Genomic DNA, 19,429 nt, shown 5'->3' with positions numbered 1-19,429 from the left:
TCCCTGACACCGTTTTTCATGGCTTTGAAAGGTAACACAGATGTTCTCTGTGGTTTTGAAAGCGCACAACGCCTCACCTGCTCGGTGAGATCGTCTCGAGGGCGCGGGGCGGGGGGGGGGGGGCGGTTGGGGGGAGCTCATATCTGGCTTCACGGCAAAGATCCCGGGACCCCGGTTCCTCCGGCCCCCACCCTGCCCGGCCCCACAACCTGAACTTCCCTCCTGTGTTAGTGGCGGTCTCTGTCTTTCCCAGCCTGCAAAGCCAACCCAAACCTTCACTGCTGTCGGGCTGTCCTGTTTGCCCTGGGTTGGGAGCATTTATAGCGTAGCCCCACAATTATCCGTGGGACAAACCCACAATTTCTGGTGGTCACTGACTTCATGCCAATCCAAACTAGAAAGGGCAGCCAACAAGAACGTTTTCAGCAGCTGCAAGGAGTTTCTATTCAAATAGAAATAGGAGACTAGACCGGGGGTCTTCCCCCATCCCGTGTGGAAGATGTGGAAGAATGTGCGAGCGGGGTGCTGGTGGGGGGGGGGAGGGCGTGGCTGTCCTCGCTGTTCAGTCCCCTGCTGTGGTCATGACCCTCCTGCCGGCATCTCCTTGCTCAGAAGGAGTGACAGTGTGTGGCCTGAATGGGTCTGGAATGAGGAGGGTAGACGGGGCAGGGCAATGAAGTCATTTCACGTGTGGAGCCCACATTGAAGGGTGCCACACGCATGCTTTCCCGGGCGTTCCTGCCCGCACCCCGTAGCAGGAGCCTCCTCAGGCTGCCCGCTCCCCAGCCGCCAGGCTCCTCCTGTGTGCCTGGGACCACAGAGCCCCAGCTCTGGACTGTGCACCCCCATAGCTCCTAAAACACCCCCAAAAGACAAAGGCAAGAAGAAAAAGGAGAGCAGATGCTAGACATTAAGGCCAGCTTTTCTTAAAAAGCTTTCTTTTAAAACGTTGCCATGAGGGTGAACTCATACGTGCATTTAAATCACATCTGTAAGGGAACATACGTCCTTAAGTGCACGCTCCCAAACCCAGACCTGGTACCTGGCAGGAAGGGAACACAGCACCTGCTGGGCGGCACCCGCCCTGGCTCCGGGCACACAGACAGGCACGGCCTCCTCGTCTGGAAGCAGATGGTGTGGCAGCCCCGGCCATCTGTGGCCAGGGCCGGGGGCGCGTGCAAGCAGGCGCTGGGGCTGCCACACTCCACGGTCAAGAACGCACAGACGAGGCTGGCATGGAGTCGGGGAGGCCCTTGGGGGTGCACACCTCCCTTCCCTCCGAGTGCCAGGGGGGAGCCTGGGCGTGGTCATGCCTGTGTGCGGGCCCAGGCTGGGCAGCTTCCCTGTGGTGGAATCTGCTGCTGAATTAAAGGGCCGGTGCCAGAGGGATCTCGCTGGCGAGCTGGGAGAGGTCCAGGCAGGAGGTCCAGCCCCAATCGGGAGGTGACCAGAACGAGCCCTGGCTCCTCCCCACAGGCCAAGGTGAGGAGGCCCCATGCCAGGCCCCTCTCAGCGATGGAAGAAGCTCCCGGAGAAGGTCTGGCACAGGTGGGGTGCCCCAGGCAGTGGGCGAGTGCCTCAAAGCCTCTGTTGGTCTCCCGGAAGCCTGGTCCCCCCTCCCCACCGCCCCCACGTCACTGCTGACATGGCCTGCGTCCTAGTTTCTATCCAGCTCTCACATCATCGGAATCCTGTTTCCACTCCAGAACCTTCCACCGGCTCATTGTTTACCCCTGTCCTCTCCCTTGGAGACTCCCTTGCACATCTCCCTGGTGCAGAGTTCCCAAGGGCTCCGGCTCGGCGTTGAGCAGATCCGCACACGTAACCTCGTAACGGGCAAACGCGATTATCGAGACCTGCCAGGCAGTCTGCAGGCGCATCGCGCTCCTGCCTCCTGGCACAACACAGCACAGCGTGTGGCTGCAGAGCGGGCCCTGGAGGGGCCCCTTCCTGATGCTCCCCTCAGTGAGCGCCTGGGTGGGGTGGCCGAGGGGAAAGGGGGAGCACAGAGCTCTTATCAATAGAGCCGTGTCCCGGGAAGAGGCCTCTGGCCTCAGAATGGAGAAGCAGCCACTCCCAGGCTTTTAGAAACAGCTTCTCCTGTCTCTAACCCAGAGGCCACCTGGCGGGTTTGGCAGCCACCTGGCAGGTTTGGCAGCCACCTGGCGGGTTTGGCAGCCCTCTGGCCATCTGCTCCACCATCACCAGCCCTGTTTTCCTAAGTGTATTGGTCAAGGCGCTTGGATATCGAGAAACAGACATGTTCTTATGCCGGTTCAAGAGGCCTGGGTTTGTGTAGAGGTGGGGTCGATGGATGCGGGGAGGGAGCTCATCGAGCTTCTGTAATGACCGTGCAGGTCCCCAGAAAGAGCCCCAGGATCCAGGGTGCCAGGAAACCGGGGGGTCCTGGGCTCTCTGCTTCCCTCTCTCTGCCCTCTGTGATCGGCGCCTCCCTCTTGTCCTTCTTCGGGGACTGCTCCTCCTTATTCATCTGGGTGGCTCGTGTGGTCGGCTGAGGACAGACTCCCCATGACCCTGCACTTACCCCAGTTGCCACCAGCTCCAGATTACTTAGTAAACGTTCCGGTGAGGAAAGGGGACTGGGTAATGGCCAGTCATAGGTCATTGGGGTGGGCCAGGGTCACCAGGAGCCGGGGCTGTAGGGAGTGAGCTGGACAGCCCATTGGTCGAGGCACCCCAGGCTGTGACGGTAATGGGCTGGCCGCTGCAGTCCCCTGGCTCTCGCTCCTAAGTCCCCACCTGTAAGGACAGGCCCAGAGGGCCTCTATCAGAACGGTGCCCACCCAGCCAACGGTACAGTCCTCACCAGAGCACGAGGCCCCACCTCTGGGCTGTGCAACACCAATGGGCCAGCCCCAATCCTGAGCTGGGCCAGAAGGTCCAGCCAACCTGTGTGTGCTCCACTGACACTTACCTCCTTCCTTGTCTGGATTGGCTGTTGATCAGTCCCCACAAAGCAGAGGATCATCGGCCATGAGCGTGCAGCTCGGGTCGAGGCTCCCAGGCCTCCGATCCTGACTCTCCAGAGTCAAAGGCAGCCCCCCCCCTCCCACCCCTGCCAGGAAGCACAGGAGCGGATTGGACGCTCCTTCCTCACGTTCTGGAGATTCTGCAGATTGAATTCCTACTAAAATCAAATTAGGTCCCAAACGAAATGTGGCCAGATGTTGTTCTGGATGCATCTGGCAATTCGGAGACCCCTGAAGACCTGAGTCCAGATCAGGGCATTGGAGCCAGCAGGGACCGGGCGATCCATGGGCACCTGGGCTGGTATGACATTGTGTTCGAGCCGCAGGTGTTCCGAGTGATTCCTTTCAAACGCGTTCCCTCACGTATTTCTCATCACGGTCCTGAGAGGCGGGCAGAGGTGATATGATCGGCCCCATTTACAGAATGGCAAACTGAGGCTCCAAGTGGTTATGGCCTTGCCCATGGGTCGGGGTAGGGTGAAACAGAAGGAGAAACTGGGACAAGCACTGGACCCACGGCTCCTGCCACAGCACCACTGCTCGGCGGCTGGTTTGAGTGTAGACGTCAAAAGACAAAGACCTGGTGCCGTGGGTGTTGTGTTCAGGTGTGAGCACTGAACAACGGTGGCCTGGGATCCTGACTGCCACTCATGGGCTGGACCTGTGGGAGCCTCGCGTGTCTCCGTGTGCCTCAGTCCCCATGTGGAGATCCCTTAGCACAGGGCTTGGCCTGTGGCTCACACTCGGCGAGCGTCAGTCATTCTGTGATGCAGGCAGTGGGAGGCTTCTGAAGTTCCCCTGACATTCAAGGCCCAGCTACTAGTAAATACGAGGGGAGATTAATATCCGGGTACGAGAGACCTCTGCCTTCTCGTTTACTTCTCTGGTCTTGTTTTAATATCACGGGCTGCCAATCAAACCACAGAAGAGTTTGGGGTGACCTGCTGTGCTCATTCATGAATGTTGGCCCCGATTTGCCTCAAGTTGGACAGCAGTACCAAATCTTTATTTTTTCTGTTAATCTTACTGCCTCCGTATTTCATTTTTAAATTTCATTTTATCAAAAAAAAACCTTTTTTGTTGGTGCTCTTTGTTTCTGGATAAAGGATTTGCAAAATGATCCAACGTGTGAACAAAAAGCCTTGTGCCCTCCTGACAAGGCTGCCCCGGGGGGTGGGGTGTCTCCCAGGCCACCCAAGCACGTGTGCTGTGGGGCTGGTTCCCACAGCAGCAACACCTGGTCTAGGCCGGAGCTTCTCCTGTGGGGCGCGGCTACAGTGTTTGGACAGGTTCAAGCCTCAGACTAATGAGAGGGCACAGTCTTCTCATGGCAAAGCCACGTGCAAGTCCCAGCTTGGAGGGCAAAGCCCTCCCAGCACAATTATAGACAAAGGCTGTACTTGTAAGCTTGAACCCATGGTCCGAACACGTGGCCCCACGTGCCTGAATGATGTGGGCTTGATAGAGTTCAGGTGCATGTAATTGAGTAGGATCGAAACGCACGAGAATGTTGTAAACGTCTAGACCACACCCTTACTTTGCCTCGTGGAATCTGGCTGTAAAGTAAAGACACAGCTACTAGCCTGTGGCGCTGTCGCAGAGGACAGCATCCCACCCAGGCCCAGCTTTTTTCTCTTGTCTGTCTTTTCTCAATCCTTCACCTCCCCCTCTCAGGCTCACCGAACCTGGCTGAGCTGGCTCGGCACATATGGCACCCAACATGGGGCTGAGTATGCCATGGCCGTGCCGGCTCGCCACATTCTCTTGACACCTGGAGAGACGGTAAGACGCTGCTTTCCCAGCCCGTCCGACACAGGGCGAACCTGCTCCTTCACCCTGCCTCTCACCTGCCCTGGCCCTGCTGAAGGCTCATTAACTCACTAAATAAGTAAGGCAAAGGCACAACTCTCACACAGCCGTAATATGATACACATCAAAGATTTTTATCTAATGCATTAGTTGAACAAGGGAACTGGTAAGATGTTCAAAAAGAGAAATCAAAGAACCATGCATTTATTTTTATTTTTTAACCCTCACCTGAGGGTATTTTTTCCATTGATCTTTAGAGAAAGAGTAGGAGGGAGGAAGGAGGGGAAGAGAGAGAGAAACATGGTCTGCTTACCTCCCACATACGCCCAACCGGGATCAGGGATCAAATGTGCAACTGAGGTATGGTCTGAAGGCCGAGGCTCTAACCACTGAGCAACCAGCCAGGGCCAAAGAACCACGCGTTTATATGCAGAATGTTGAAATGTATTTGCCAATGGACACAACGTGGTTTACCCCTGGAGACACCCCCTGGACTCTTCCTACTCCAGACTTCCCCGCCGGTTGGCAGAAGTGACCTGAAGAAAAGATGATTCTGGATCGCAGGATAAGGCTGGCCTCACGGGGTTTGGCTGTTCTGTGCAGGGCTAGAGGGCCAGCCTGCCAGATGGGCCTTCTGTGTTTGCTTTGCCGAAAGACTTCATAATTGGGCTTGTCAGCGCTTCCGTTATTTGCTGTCCCGAGGCTAGGAAGGCCAGCGCACAAAACTCTCTTACAAATTGGGGGAACTCGTTTCTTGTCAAGCTCCCCAGAATATCCCACGGCCCCTGTGCCGCCAGTAGGTGAGGGGCCTCTCTTCCCACCTGGAAGGCAGGAGCCTGGAGGCCAGGGACCAGGTCAGTCCCCAAGGAGGGCTCCGCAAGCACCAACTCCTCGTTACAAGAGTTGGGTCACCCCTGAGTAAACGAGCAAGACCGATGTCCCCAAGTGCAGCCTGGTAAGAAGGAGATCTGGTTCTCATGGAGACTTTGCAGATAACAGCTTTGCCATGAAAAGCAAAAACTTATGAAAGTTTCTGAATTAGGGGAGGGCAGGCAGTAAAACGCAGAGAGCATGTGAAAATGTTTCATTTCGCTTTACAAAAGGAGCTGTTAGGTTGTTGAGAGTGACATACAGCTTCGGAGGAGAAAGAGCTTCCCTATCCATCCGGAAAATGAAACGTGAAAACATCTACAACGCGGCCGTCGTTCTGCTTGCGCTGGGTCTCGGGTGAGCCATCGCATCAGTTGTCTGTTGTTGAACTGAACTCCCAGTCGGCCCACAGGAACGGTACGAACATCGTCTGTATGAGGCCGTCTGACGCCGGTCCCCGGGGTCCTGTCCTCTGGGGCTCTGAGGCGGTCGGTCCTGCAGTGAAGCCACAAACTGGACTCCAGCTGTTCGCGGAGCCTCAGCAGGTGTCTGAGTAAAACACCCTCTGCGGTGACCGCGACCTGGGTTGCCGGTTTTACAGAAGATGAAATGGAAGCACAGAGAAGCTGGGTAGTTTGCTCAAGTCACAGAGATAAGAGGCGAGGGAGCCTCGAGGGCCACGGGGCAGCCAGGACCCCACCTCACCCCAACTGCTACATGGGGAGTCCCGTTTGTGGGGCGGGTGCTCTTGGCAAAGTCAGGGAGACCCCCTGTTTTAAGAGCTGCGGCCCCCTCGCCTTCGGAGGTGCTGTTGTTGACATGACTCCTCTAGTCAAGTCCTCAGACGCCGTGATCAGAAGCTGTCTTTCCAGACGAGACTGGAGAGAACCCCGAGATCGTCCCCACCCCATGAGCTCCGAGGGGCTGGGACGGGATCCGGACTAGACGTGTGGTGTCTGCACACATGCGCCCAGGGGCAGGGACCTTTATAAAGGCGTCACATCTGCCTTGAAGAACTATAACCAGTGGTGCTCCTGAGCCGGGCAGTGCCACCCCACCCGCCAGCACCCAGGACTTCTGCCCAGCGATGGAAATGAACATGACAGAGGTCCAAGAGGGGGAAGTAGAAATATCCCCGTGCCAGTGCGTGAGTAGCCAGGGCCTCTGGGGATGCGCAGCCATGAAAACATGGGCCTGACACTCGGTCAAAGACAAGACTTCTCTGCAGGGGTATCGGGTCCAGAGGCCGAGAGGAGCAGCTGCCAGTGAGTCCTGGTGGCCAGGAACAGGGAGAGGGAATACGGGAAGCGGAGGAGGAAGAGGGCCGGAGGGGAGGGCCCGGGGTAGGGACGCTCAGGCCTAGAGTGGAGGCTGGGGATAGGAACTTGGCAAGGACTCAGCTAGAACAGACAAACCCTAGAACCTCATGTGCCCAGGGGAGGAGGTGGACCTTCTGTGGCCCAATTGGATCTAGAAACAGGTCGGTGCCAGGGTCCAGGGCTGAGCCAGGACAGCGGCTGCAGGGTGGGCAGTGCAGGCCAATGGCACCGTCACTGACAGTGGCCTTGTCGCAGCGTTGCCAGGCCATCAGCACACAGGACCTGGTGTTGGTCACAGAAGGGCTAAGTTTGTGGGGGAAACACCTGCTCTTTATAGTTAACTGTGTCTAATAAAGGACGATGCAAACTGAGATTAGCTGAAAGTGGTGCCCTGGGCACTGACAAGCCACCACCCACTCAGGCTTGCTTCCCTCCCAGCCCAGCTCGTGCTGTGAGCAAGCAGGGCCCGGGTCAGGAAACATTTGTGATGGACGTGGAGCTTCGGCGGGGACTGTGTCCACGCGCTGTCAGGCCTGGAGAACAGCTCCCAGGGTGGACTTGAAGTCACCCAGGGAGGGAGCTGGGACCCCTTGGACAAAAGGCGCTGATGCCAACTCGGTCTCCCCCGTCCGGGTGGGCAGGCACCCAGATGGTGTGCTCTGGGGACCACGGTTCATGGCACATCCCTTCTCACTGTGATTTCCTGATTTAGTCATACATCAGCCCTTAGTTCTAAAAGGCAATTTTCTTAAAGCTAAGGACCTTTAAATTTATATATTATTATTTTTTTAACATAATGGCCCTCATGAGGTCACTGGGGACTCCCTGGAATGAGACATCCCTAAGCCAAGGTTATCTGCGCTGAGTCAGGCTCCGCGGAGGGTGGGCATGTGGCCGCCTGTCACCTGCGGGGGCGTTTACGGGGGCGGTAGCTTAGGATTTTACAAGTCTTTTCAGTGGCAAAGGAATGAAATTAGTCACAACCTCTCTCCATGCACTGAATGACGTGTATTATGTGTAACATTCCAGAGCCCAAGGTTACGGTTTTTCTTTTTAAAATAAGCCTGCGGGTTGGGGCCGGAGAGGAAGCTCCAGGACTCTGCTCCTCACGGCCTGTCGCTCTGTCCCGCAGGTGGTGTTCAGCAAGTACTGCAACTCCAGCGACATCATGGACCTCTTCTGCATCGCCACCGGCCTGCCTCGGTGAGTGTGCCGCCGGCCGCCGGGAGGGCGTCTCTGCCCCCGCCTCCGTGTCTTTCAGTTCACCTTGACCGGGAAAGAGCGGGGGTGGCCCTGGGGGAGGGATGAGAGGGGCAGAAGGGCCACCTGGGCAACCCTTTCAAATCTGGGAATGAAACCCTGGCGGTTTCGGCCACAGCCGGCCCGCTGGCGCCACAGGCTCCGGTGTCTGCACGGAGGAAAGCGTTGGGCGGAATCAGGCAGAAAGTAGCATCAAGAGTTTCCTTTCTCCTCCATTGACTCATCTGCTTTTGGAGGAAGGATGAAGGAGGGTGGCTGTGTCTGGCTTTGCCTGCCCCCACCTCTCCCATCCCCAAACGGTCCAGCAGGTGCCTCCTCTATCTCAGGCGGGTCATCACAGATCAATATCTGGGAAGAGACTGACTTCAGAAAGGCGTTGAAAAGACCAGTTGCCTACCTTATAGAATTGTCAGCATTCCGTGAGAACTGTTTTCCCAAATCAACAGTGTCCTAGAGCAAGTGGAAAAGCTATCATACCTTTTCTATTATAGAGTGATTGTGAGTAGCTTTGGCACGGCAGTTGCTTTTAAAGTCAGGATCCAGGTCTAGGAAGGTGAGCGAGGACCACGGAGTCTTTCACAGGCGGGTGAAAAAGGGATTCGGAGCTGAATTACAGCAAACAGCAGGCAGTCTGTAGCAGCAAAAATAGCCCACCAGTTGGGGCATCTTTTGTTAAGTGCTGTGCTAAGAAATAAAGGTACAGTGGGGCCTTGACTTACGAGTTTAATTCGTTCTGAGACCGAGCTCGTTAAGGAGCTCGTTAACTCAAATTACTCTGTCAACTCAATGCAAAAAATCAGCCGAGAGACCGCTGGTATCTCAAAAACTCGTTAGTCGGAACACTCGTAAGTCAAGGCCCCACTGTATGTTATTCTTTAGACCAGTGGTTCTCAACCTTGGCTCCACATTAGAATCACCTGGGAATCTTTTTAAAATCCTGATTTCTGGGCCTCATCCTCCAGAAATTCTGTTTTTTGTTACCAATGTTGTGGCCTCACCCCATAACAAAGAAACAGAATTTCCGGAGGATGAGGCCCAGAAATCAGGATTTTCAAAAGATTCCCAGGTGATTCTAATGTGCAGCCAAGGCTGAGAACCACTGCTCTAGACCAACCCTGAGGTTTGAGTGTCACCCATTGCACAGATTTTAAAAATACACAACTGAAGAGCAGGCAGCTCACCTCCTGTGGCCCAGGCAGCCGCTCACGGGAGGACCCAGGAGCGGTTGGAGGGAGACTCCACGTTTTCACTTAAAACTGTTTCGTCCGAGAGATTCGTGCCCATTCGTGGACTCCCAAAGGAATGAAGTAGGAAGGCAAACGATATAACATTTATTCCCATTTCACCCGTTTTATTTAATCTTCCAACTCAATAAGTGAGACTTTCTCCAAGTCCCGTTTTAAATGACCATGAAGTCTACCATGCACGTGGGATCACTCGGCCATTCCGCTTTATTTACAACCGGGGCGTCAGGTCCGGAGCACAAGTCCGCTCGTGCTCTCGGGACTCCGGGCGCCCCTCTCGCGCGAGGCCCATCCCAGGGTGCGCCCCCGTGAGGCCATCACGTGAAGGCGCCGGCTTGGCGTGTCTTCCAGGAACACGACCATCTCCCTGCTGACCACGGACGACGCCATGGTCTCCATCGACCCCACCATGCCCGCAAATTCCGAGAGGTAAGCGGCTGGCGGCTTAGTCCGACCCTGTCCTCGCGGTGTCTCCGACACTTCCCCACACCCACCCGAGGATCTCTGTGGTTGTTTTTGTGATTTAATGCTGAAGAAATCTGAATGTAAAGCAAAGATGGGAGGGTGGGGGTGGGAGGGCCGGTGAAGGAGGCTTCGTTCAGCTGGTTCCTTACCCAGATGGTAGCAATTGTAAGTGGGCCAGGAGCCCTGTGAGCAGGGACTGGTGTTATTACCATTTCACAGATGGGCAAACTGAGGCAAGGAGGCTGAGTGTCGAGTAGTGGAACCACCCCCCTGTCCACCTGCAGAAGGAGAGCAGGACATTCCCTGATCAGAGCCCCTGGGGGACAGTTGGCATTTTCCCACCGGGACGAATCCTGGTGTTGATGAAGTCCCAGGGACTCCTCCCTGCACAGGGGAGGGGAGGCAGCCGGGGGAGGGGTGCGGATGGGAGGGCAGGAGAGGGGTCGGCGGTGAACACATTTTCGAATATGTGTACAAATATGTGTGTGGCAAGAGGAAGGAAGGACGAGGACTCTGAGCAGGGCCCCTCCATCTTTGATCGGCCCCTTTGCCCAGTGCTCTGCAGACTTTGGTCAAGGAGAGCACCCCGATGGCCCCCACTTCATCCTAGGGGCTGGGCGAGGCAATTTAAACTGCATTCTCTGTGGGGAACAGGAGTGCGATTGGGTGTGGGGGTGCCCCTGGGGACCCCAAGCTGTGTCTCCTGGTCCTCATTGAACACCCCCTCCAAGCGACATGTGTGAATCTGGCCTGAGCCAGCTGGTCTGAGCCTTCGGGAGAAAGCCTGCACCAGGCAGACCCTCACATACCCGGCAACTGGAGGGCTCGCGGCTGCCGAATGGCAGGTGACCTGGAACCTCCCCTGCAGGCTTCCCCCACCCCAGCCAGGCCTCCCCCGCCCACCGCACCCATCAGCCTCCCTGAATTTCACTCATCAGCAGCGTCTGCCCCCTGATTATGGGCTCCGGGCTCCCCGGAAGGAACGGTGCTAATTGGCTCCCTAAAGACGTCAACGAAATTCTTGTAGATCTCAGCCAGGCTCCGGCCTAACCAGAGCTCGCTGCAGAAGGAAAGCCGACACGTGACCTGTCACCCTGGCTTGTCCACCAGACAAGTGATCTCTCACTCAGACCAGTGCCTTGTCAGTGCAAGCTGGTCTCTGATGGAGCGAAACCACATTTTTGTCTGAATTCAGTTGAAACAGTTTCTCTGTCCAGACTCTGTCACTCGTTATCTCTGGTCCTTGGCTCTGTGGCAGCACTTCTCCACAGGGCGGGGGCAGAGGGCCTCTGGCGATGTCTGGAGATATTATGGCTGTCACATGGGGGAAGAGGGTCAGGGGCAGCTCCATGGCCCCATGCACAGCAGGGCCCACCACAAAAGCATGCCCTCTTCTGTGCTGAATTCCTGCTCCTCCCACGGCCAGGACCCACTGGGGGTCCCTCCCTTCCCCAGGTCAGAGGATGACCAGACTGCATTTTAAATAACCTGCGACAGATGACACAAGGCGGGGGAGGAGGGGATCCCGGGGGTGGGGGGGGGGGGGGCGGCTCCCATTTAACCGCAGCTGGCTGCGTGGTTCCCGCTCTCTCTGGGGGCTGGTCAGAAGGGAGATTGATCACCTAGCAGACCTGACCCCTGAGGACCAACCAGTAGAATAGACGCGTCCCAACCTTGTTCGGATAACGCTCAGAGGGACCTTGGTCCCGCGCTGGACGGGGGGCCATTCTGGCTCCCAGGGTGTCCGGCTGACAAAGCTGTTGCCTCTTGACCACGCCACCCCTCTGTTTCTGCCACAGCTGCGTCCAGATAGATCCTCATCGGGAGAGAGAAACAGACGCTCAAATAGCATGAGAAGAAAATGGGGCCTGTGGCCGGGCACAGGGAGAGAGGAGGGGCCAGAGGGACGCAGCCCCGTGTCCTCGCACAAGGGCTCCTCCGGTTTCCCGTTTTAGCCCAGTCGTCACAGGTGTCTCGTTCTGGTGGGTGAAGGGCTGTGTGCCTGTGAGGTGGCATACGGGCACCCCTCAGCCTAGGGGACAGGCCTCCTGGGTCCCGGCCGGGCTCCTCCTGCCAAGGAGAGCACCCAGGCAGTAATGTTTTCAAAAAAAGACAAATGCAATGAAAGTTCAAGGCAGTTTATCCAAGAGTAGTTTGCAGCGGTTTGTTGTTGAGGAAGAGAATGGCGAGGCAGCTCGACCTTGACCGAGCCAGGAGCTGATGGGTCCCGGCAGCAGCTTGCCTGGGTCTGAGAGCACCCAAACTCTATTTGGCCATGGTATATTCAGAGTCAGGATTAAGGACCAAGGAGCCAACCTGGAGGGGCCAGAAACTCCACCCGGGCGTCTGGTTCAAGAGCCTGGAAGGTTCCTGTGACTGCTCGGTACATTCAGTCTCCAGGTCCAGCCCCACGCCCACTTTTGCTTCAGTTCCCAGTTTGGGGTTCCCCGTTCCCCAGTTCACCCACGAGAGGGTTACCTGTGCGCATTCGCAGCTGAGGTAGGCTCTTCAGGGAGAGTTGGGCTCCGTTCAGGATCCTGTGGTGATGGGAGGGTCTCTTCATAAGCCCATCCCAAGTCTGGTCCCTGGGGCGTCTGTCTTCAGCGCCTCTGGCTCTCTCCCCATCCCCGCCACACCTGTGTAGAGCCAGCCTTGTCACAGTATTCCTAATGCCAGCCGTTCAAACAGTGGTAAGACAGGTACTTTGTTTTTTAAATATATTTTTATTGATTTCAAAGAGGAAGGGAGAGGGAGAGATAAAAACATCAATGATGAGAAAGAACCGTTGATTGGCTGCCTCCTGCACACCCCCTGCTGGGGATCAAGCCTGCAACTGGGGCATGCGCCCTGACTGAAATCGAACCGTGACCTCCTGGTTCATAGGTCAACATTCAACCACTGAACTACCCGGGCCAGGCAGGAACTAATTTTAAAAACAACAACAACAACAACTAATCCAGTGAATTCTAATTCACCTGAGCGCTTATCTCTGGAGCCAGGTGTGCCCGGCCGTCTCTGACAGCATCTCACAGTGACCTGTCTTCTCTTGCAGCACTCCCTACAAAGTGAGACCTGTGGCCCTCAAGCAACTCTCTGGTAAGGCCCTGCTGTCATTTTAAATATTAAAAGAGAAAGAAGAAAGCTCCAGGCTACCCTGTGATGAATGTGTATTCGTTATGCATTAGCATCTAAAGCCGCATACTATTCCAGGATCTAAAGCCATTTATAACTGCAGAGACAGGCTTCTACTGCACATGACAATTCCTCAGGGACACCCCGCCATTCTCTCCCCAGGGACTTGGCGGACCCTGGGCGACAGTCCCCTCTTGTCCTCCTGAGATCAGTGCCTGCCCTGCCCATTTAGACTGTGGGCCACAGAGGTGGGCCACGTGCAGCCTGCAGCCCTCAGGATGTCTCAGCCAGCGGTGCTGTTTCCCTAAAATCCCATTTCCTCCCGGAACCGTGCCACTCTCACTTATGTAGGCTGCATGCATAAGAAAACGGTCCTATTGGAGTGTAGACTTTGATGAGCTTTGGAAAATGTATACACCCCTGTAACTACCCCAAAACCACGACACAGGTGATGTAAATGTTCAGGTGCCCCCTCCCATGAACCCGCTCGCTCTACTCCTGCTCTCTGTCAGCACCCGACCTGCTTTCTGACACGGAAGGTGAGATTTGTCTTTTCAAGGGTATCAGGTAAAAGAAATTACATAATATGTGTGCTCTTCTTGGCTCAACCTAATGTTTTTGAGACGTGCCCGTGTGTTGAGTGTGTCAGTAGTTCAGTCCTTTTTATAGGTGAGTCGTGCCCCATGGTGGGAAGGACCACAGCTGGTTTATCCGGTCACTTGCTGAAGGATCTCTGAGCTGTCTCCAGTTTGGGGCTTTATGAATAGGGCTGCTGTGAGTATATATGTAGGGATGTATATTTTCATTTCTTTTTTTTTTTTTAATATGTTTTTACTGATTTCAGAGAGGAAGGGAAAGGGAGAGAGAAAGGCAGAAACATCAATGATGAGAGATAACCATTGATTGGTTGTCTCTTGCACACCCCACACTGGGGATCGAACCTGCAACCCAGGCATGTGCCCTCATCGGGAATCGAACTATGACCTCTTGGTTCATAAGTTGACGCTCAATCACTGAGCCACACCGGCTGGGCTATATTTTCATGTCTATGGAATTGAATGAGATTTCTGGATCATATGGTTAAGTATATGTTCTGTTAGGGTTTGGCCTGTAAATTTTTAGTAAGTCTTGAATTCAAGAAATGTGAGTCCAAGGGATTTCTCTTTTTCAAAAACATGTTGCTTATTCTAGGTTCCTTTTATTTTCAAATAAATTTTAGAATCAGTCTGTCAATTGGTACCAAAAAAAAAAGTCTACTGGGATTTTGATGGAAATTGTATTAAATATATAGAAAATTTGGGGAAGAATTATTGTCATAATGTTCAGCCTTCAGATTCATGCATATGGAATATCTCTCATTTAGGTTTCTTTTAATGTTTCTCTATAATGTGTTACTATAGTTGTCAGGGGAAAGTTCTTAAATACATTTTGATATATTTGTTACTAAGTATTTTCTATTTTCATGCTATTGTCAATAGATTTTTGCATTTTTTCATTTCTAATTGTTTTTATTTTATAGGAATATAATTGCTATTGTTTATTGACCTCGCTAAACTATCACTTATTAAGTCCAATACCTTTTTGTAGATTTTCCAAGAGAGAATTGCTTCTTGCTTTTAAATCTAGGTGCCTTTTATTTCTTTTTCTTGCCTTATTGTACTAGCTAGGAGATCCAGTACAATATGTGAGAGTATAGATTCTTGCTTTGTTATCAATCATAGAGAGAATGTATGGATTCTTTCACCATCAATTATGACGTTAGCTGTAATAATTTTCTTTAGATATCCTTTATCAGGGGTTTTTCTTTCTATTCCTAATTTGTTCAGAGTTTTCATTATAAATTGGTGTTGAATTTTGTCGAATGCTTTTTCTGCCTCTATTGAGAGGTTCATGTTTTATTTCTCCGTCCTGTTCATGGCGAATCTTACTGATTGATTCTAAATTGTTAAACTAATCTTGCATTCCTAGTACAAACTCTATTTGGCCATGGTATATTTTCTGCATTCAATTTGCAAATATTTTGTGAAGTTTAGGAGGGATATTGGTCCTAGCTTTGTTATTATATGTTCATCTAACCTCATAAAATGAGTTAGGAAGGCTTCCGGGGCCTCAGCGTGATTTTTCTGGGAGGGTTTGTATAGAGCCGGCCTTGTTTCTATCTTAAGTGCTTGTAGAATCCTCAGGGAATCTATCTGTGTGTGGAGTTTCCTTGTGGGAAGGTTTTAAATTATGAGTTCGATTTCTTTTTTTATAATTTTTATATTTTTAAATGTATTTTATTGATTTTTTTTACAGAGAGGAAGGGAGAGGGATAGAGAGTTAGAAACATCGTTGAGAGAGAAACATCGATCTGCTGCCTCCTGCACACTCCCTACTGGGGATGTGCCCACAACCAAGGTACATGCCCTTGACTGGACTCGAACCTGGGACCCTTGAGTCCGCAGGCTGACGCTCTATCCACTGAGCCAAAGTGGTTAGGGCATGAGTTCGATTTCTTAACTAGATTAGTAGATTAAGGGTTTGTACTTATTTGGGAATTCATTTGAAGAGGTGGTGTTCATTTCCTCTAAGAATTTATTGGCATGATGTAGTTTGAAATATGTCCTTGTGATCCTTTTTATGTCCATAGGATGATAGCGAAATCCTCAGTTTCATCCAAGATATTAGTAATTTATAGCATCTCCCTTTTTGAGTTAATCAGTCTAACTAGAGATTTATACTACATTTTATTGATTTTTTTTTTAAAGACCCAGCTTTGAGTTTCATTGGCTTCCTCTGTTTGTCTCCTATTTCATTGATTTCTCCTCTTTAGCTCCAGGTCTAATTTGCTCTTCTTTTTCTATCTAATAAAGGTGGAAGCTTAGATCATTGATTTTAAATCTTTCTCCTTTTTTATAATGATTAAAAGCTAGGGATTTCCCTCTACACATATTTAAGCTGTATCTCATACATTTTGGTTTGTTGTGTTTTCAATTTTATTCAGCTCAAAATATTTTCTAATTTACCTTGTGGTTCCTTCTCTGGTCCATGTGTTATTTAGGAGTATATTATGTAATTTTCAAATACTTGGATATTTTCCAGCTTGCTTTCTGCTGTTGCTTTCTATTAATTCTATTCTGATCAAAAGTAAACCCTGTGTAACTTCAGTCTTTTTTAATTTATTGAGATAAATGGTATACCTCGGTGAGTGTTCCAGGTACTCCTGAAAAGAATGTATATTCTGCTGTTCTTGGGTGGAATAATCTAGAAATGTCAATTAGGTCAAGTTAGTTGGTAGTGTAGTTCAAGGCTCTTATACCTTTACTACTTTTTTGTCTACTTGTTCTACTGATTGATGAAAGATGAGATTGAAATATCCACTATATTGTGGATACATTTATTTCTTCTCTCAGTTCTCTTAGTTTTGGCTTCATACCGTTTCAATTTCTGTCATTAGGTACGTACTTATTTAGGATTGTTGTGTCTTCTTGGTGTATCTACTTCTTTATCCACATGAAATCGTCCCTTTATCCTTGGGACTATTTTTTGCTTTAAAGACTTCTTTATCTCCTATTAATATAGCCACTGCAGCTTTCTGATGCGCAATGTTCATGGTTATATTCGTTTCCATCTTATTACTTTTAATATATCTGTGTCCTTATATTTGAAGTGGATTTCTTACAGGCAGCTTTTATCAATACTGGCAATTTCAGTTTTCAAGTGGCATTTTTAAACCATTCACATTATATGTGATTATGGATATGGTTGGATTTAAATCTACTACCTTGATACTCATTTTCTACTTGTCTCATTCAATCCTTCTTGACATTTTTTTCTATCTTTTCCTACATCTTTTGCATAGAGAGCATTTTTTAATTCCATTTTTCTCCACTCTCGGTTTATGCTCTTTGCTTCTTTATTGAATTTCTTTGAGGTTGCTCTTGGTTTCACAACATGTATCCTCAGCTTATCACAGCCTTTAAATCATATTATTACACCCCTTCTCAGCAGTGTCAGCATCTCACAACTGTGCTTTCGCTTCTCCCGCCTCGTTCTTTGTGCTATTTGTCATTCATTTCACTTCTATTTCCACGGGGAAACTCTTAATACGCTGTTATCTTTTTTTTGCTTTCTGTAGTCAGTGATGTTTTTTCTTCATTCCTTTGCATAGATCAGCGTTTGCATTTTTTGTTATATTGTTGATTGGACTTTGTTTCTCTCCTTAAAGAGCGTGGGCCCTGTCGGGCAGGCAGTTAAGTGACGCGCACGTCTGTCTGGTGCCTTTGAGACCGGTTTTAAGGTTTGCTAGGAACGGTTGCAGAGGACCCTGGCTCCAGGCACAGTTCAGTCCTACTGCTAAGGCGGGGTCCCTCTGCGGTCCTTGCTGACTCCTGGCTGGCCACCGAGCCTTCTCCACTCTCTGGCTGTTTGGAACTCAGACATTTGGATATGAGGTGGAGGGATGCTGGGGGCAGATCACGTGGGACCCTGAAGGACCATGCAGAGGCCACTGCATTAGGAGGAGGGGGCAAGTGGAGGTGGTGAGGAGTGGTCAGATTCTGGCATGTTCTGAAGGAAGAGTCAGGTGATTTCCTGAGTGGAAGTGGGATAGGAACAGAAGAGGTCAAAGAAGCCTCCAGCCGAAACCAGTTTGGCTCAGTGGATAGAGTGTCGGCCTGCGGACTGAAAGGTCCTGGGTTCGATTCCGGTCAAGGGCGTGTACCTGGGTTGCAGGCACATCCCCAGTAGATGTGCAGGAGGCGGCTGATCGGTGTTTCTCTCTCATCGATGTTTCTAACTCTCTATCTCTCTCCCTTCCTCTCTGTAAAAAATCAATAAAATATATTTAAAAAAAAAAAAAAGAAGAAGAAGAAGCCTCCAGGGTCCAGCCTGAGCCATGAAAGGGTGGAATGGAACCCCTCCCCCATAGGACGGGAGCCGAGGGTGCGCAGGTACAGGGAGGAGAGAGGAGCTCAGTTTTGGATGCATTGGGTGTGGTTTGGCTGTTGGACATCAGTGTTGAGTTAGATTCCTTGAGAGGAGCCTAGAGCTCCCCCTCAGATAGGGATGTGACATGGGGGAGTGACATGTTTGTATCCATGGGCGAGATGAGCTCCCCAAAGCAGGAGGAACTAAGGATTGAGCCCTGAGACTCATGGACAGAATTCCAGAAGGAAGAAGGACATTGGCAACTTGACCAGGGACAAGGAAGCCCTGAGTGAGGGGTGGATGCAACAGAGATGAGCTTGGGGAAGGAAGTCCATGCTCAGAGAGTCGCATGACAGTCAGTGGAGGCAGAATATAGGGGATTCTGTGTAACTTAGGAGCCCAGCTAGCACCAATGAGAGATGGAATAGAGGCTCCTTCAGGGAAAGAACTTGACAAAAGCCAGAGCCAGTGTGGGTAGAACTGGCTGTCTTGAGATCCGAACTCTGCCTCCCACAGGACTTGGGGTGAAGGGCTGGGTTTTCACGTCCTCATGGGGTGCCCAGCAGGTGGCTGAGTGAGGAGGGGGACAGTGGACTGGGAATTTCGGTCCCTCCCAAACCTGGGATCTTAGGAGCCACCAAGGTTGGATCACAAACTGCACCGCAGAGCACAAAGAGCCATATTAATATCTCAGCGGCATGAGGTTTTGAGTGAAGGACCAAAAAGAGCCTTTCTTCTCAAGGTGCCAGGATGAGTCCCGCCTGCCTGTGGCTTCCTCTCTGCTTCCTCCCAGGACAGTCCTGGCGACAGAGGGAGCTGATGCACCCCCTTGCCGGGGGTGGGACAGTCTGTTCTCCAGTGTCATCTGTGCAGTTGCTCAAAGGGATCCCAGAGCCACGAGTGGCAGCTGCCTCGGGGGTGACCCTCTCACTGACTCCCCCTAATGGGCTTTCCTTCCTTCTTTGTCTCAATCCCTATGTCCTCCAAGGGTTTCCTGGGATCACCTCCAAATACACTACCGGCACCCAGCTCCTGTCTCTAGCCAGCTTTTGAGGGACCCAACCTAAGGGCCAGGGGTTGGGGGTGGGCTGGGAGGATAAGAACAAAGGGCCATCCCTCTGCCCTCCTCACTTGTCAGTGGGTAAAATGGCCCCAGGGAAACCCCTAGCCCCACTGCGCTTCCATTTCCCCACAGAATAGGAGCTGGGATACACGTGGTTCCTAAGAGGATGAAGGCAGTAATTTATGCAGAATGCCTTGCACAGCGCCTGCCCCTCGGGAAGTGCTCTGTAAATGGCGGCTCTCTCTTCAAATGGCCTAGAGGGCATGTTTGAACGGCCAGCCATTCTGTCTCTCGGGACCTGCTGGGTCTTAATAGAACCGGAATGCCTCCCACAGCTAAAACCACACTTGTCCCGCTGGCTCCATTCTC

General features: G+C 51.9%; 1 protein-coding gene across 3 annotated transcripts in view; it reads left to right on the top strand.

Annotated features, from left to right (window-relative positions):
* PDE9A (phosphodiesterase 9A) overlaps positions 1–19,429 on the top strand; it is an 87,169-nt gene that overhangs the window by 19,394 nt on the left and 48,346 nt on the right. For all 3 annotated transcript variants that reach the window (XM_070407134.1, XM_070407132.1, XM_070407131.1), the window contains exons 2-4: positions 8,121–8,191; positions 9,844–9,921; positions 13,010–13,053. In XM_070407134.1, coding sequence (XP_070263235.1) covers positions 8,121–8,191; positions 9,844–9,921; positions 13,010–13,053 — 193 coding nt within the window. The remainder of the gene's footprint in view (positions 1–8,120; positions 8,192–9,843; positions 9,922–13,009; positions 13,054–19,429) is intronic.

This window comes from Myotis yumanensis, unplaced genomic scaffold (genome assembly GCF_028538775.1).
Source record: "Myotis yumanensis isolate MYYU_CA2020_CCGP unplaced genomic scaffold, mMyoYum1.0.hap1 SCAF_2, whole genome shotgun sequence".
Classification (NCBI taxonomy): domain Eukaryota; kingdom Metazoa; phylum Chordata; class Mammalia; order Chiroptera; family Vespertilionidae; genus Myotis; species Myotis yumanensis.
The sequence above is the reverse complement of the archived record's forward strand: the minus strand, read 5'-3'. Positions and strand labels throughout refer to the sequence as shown.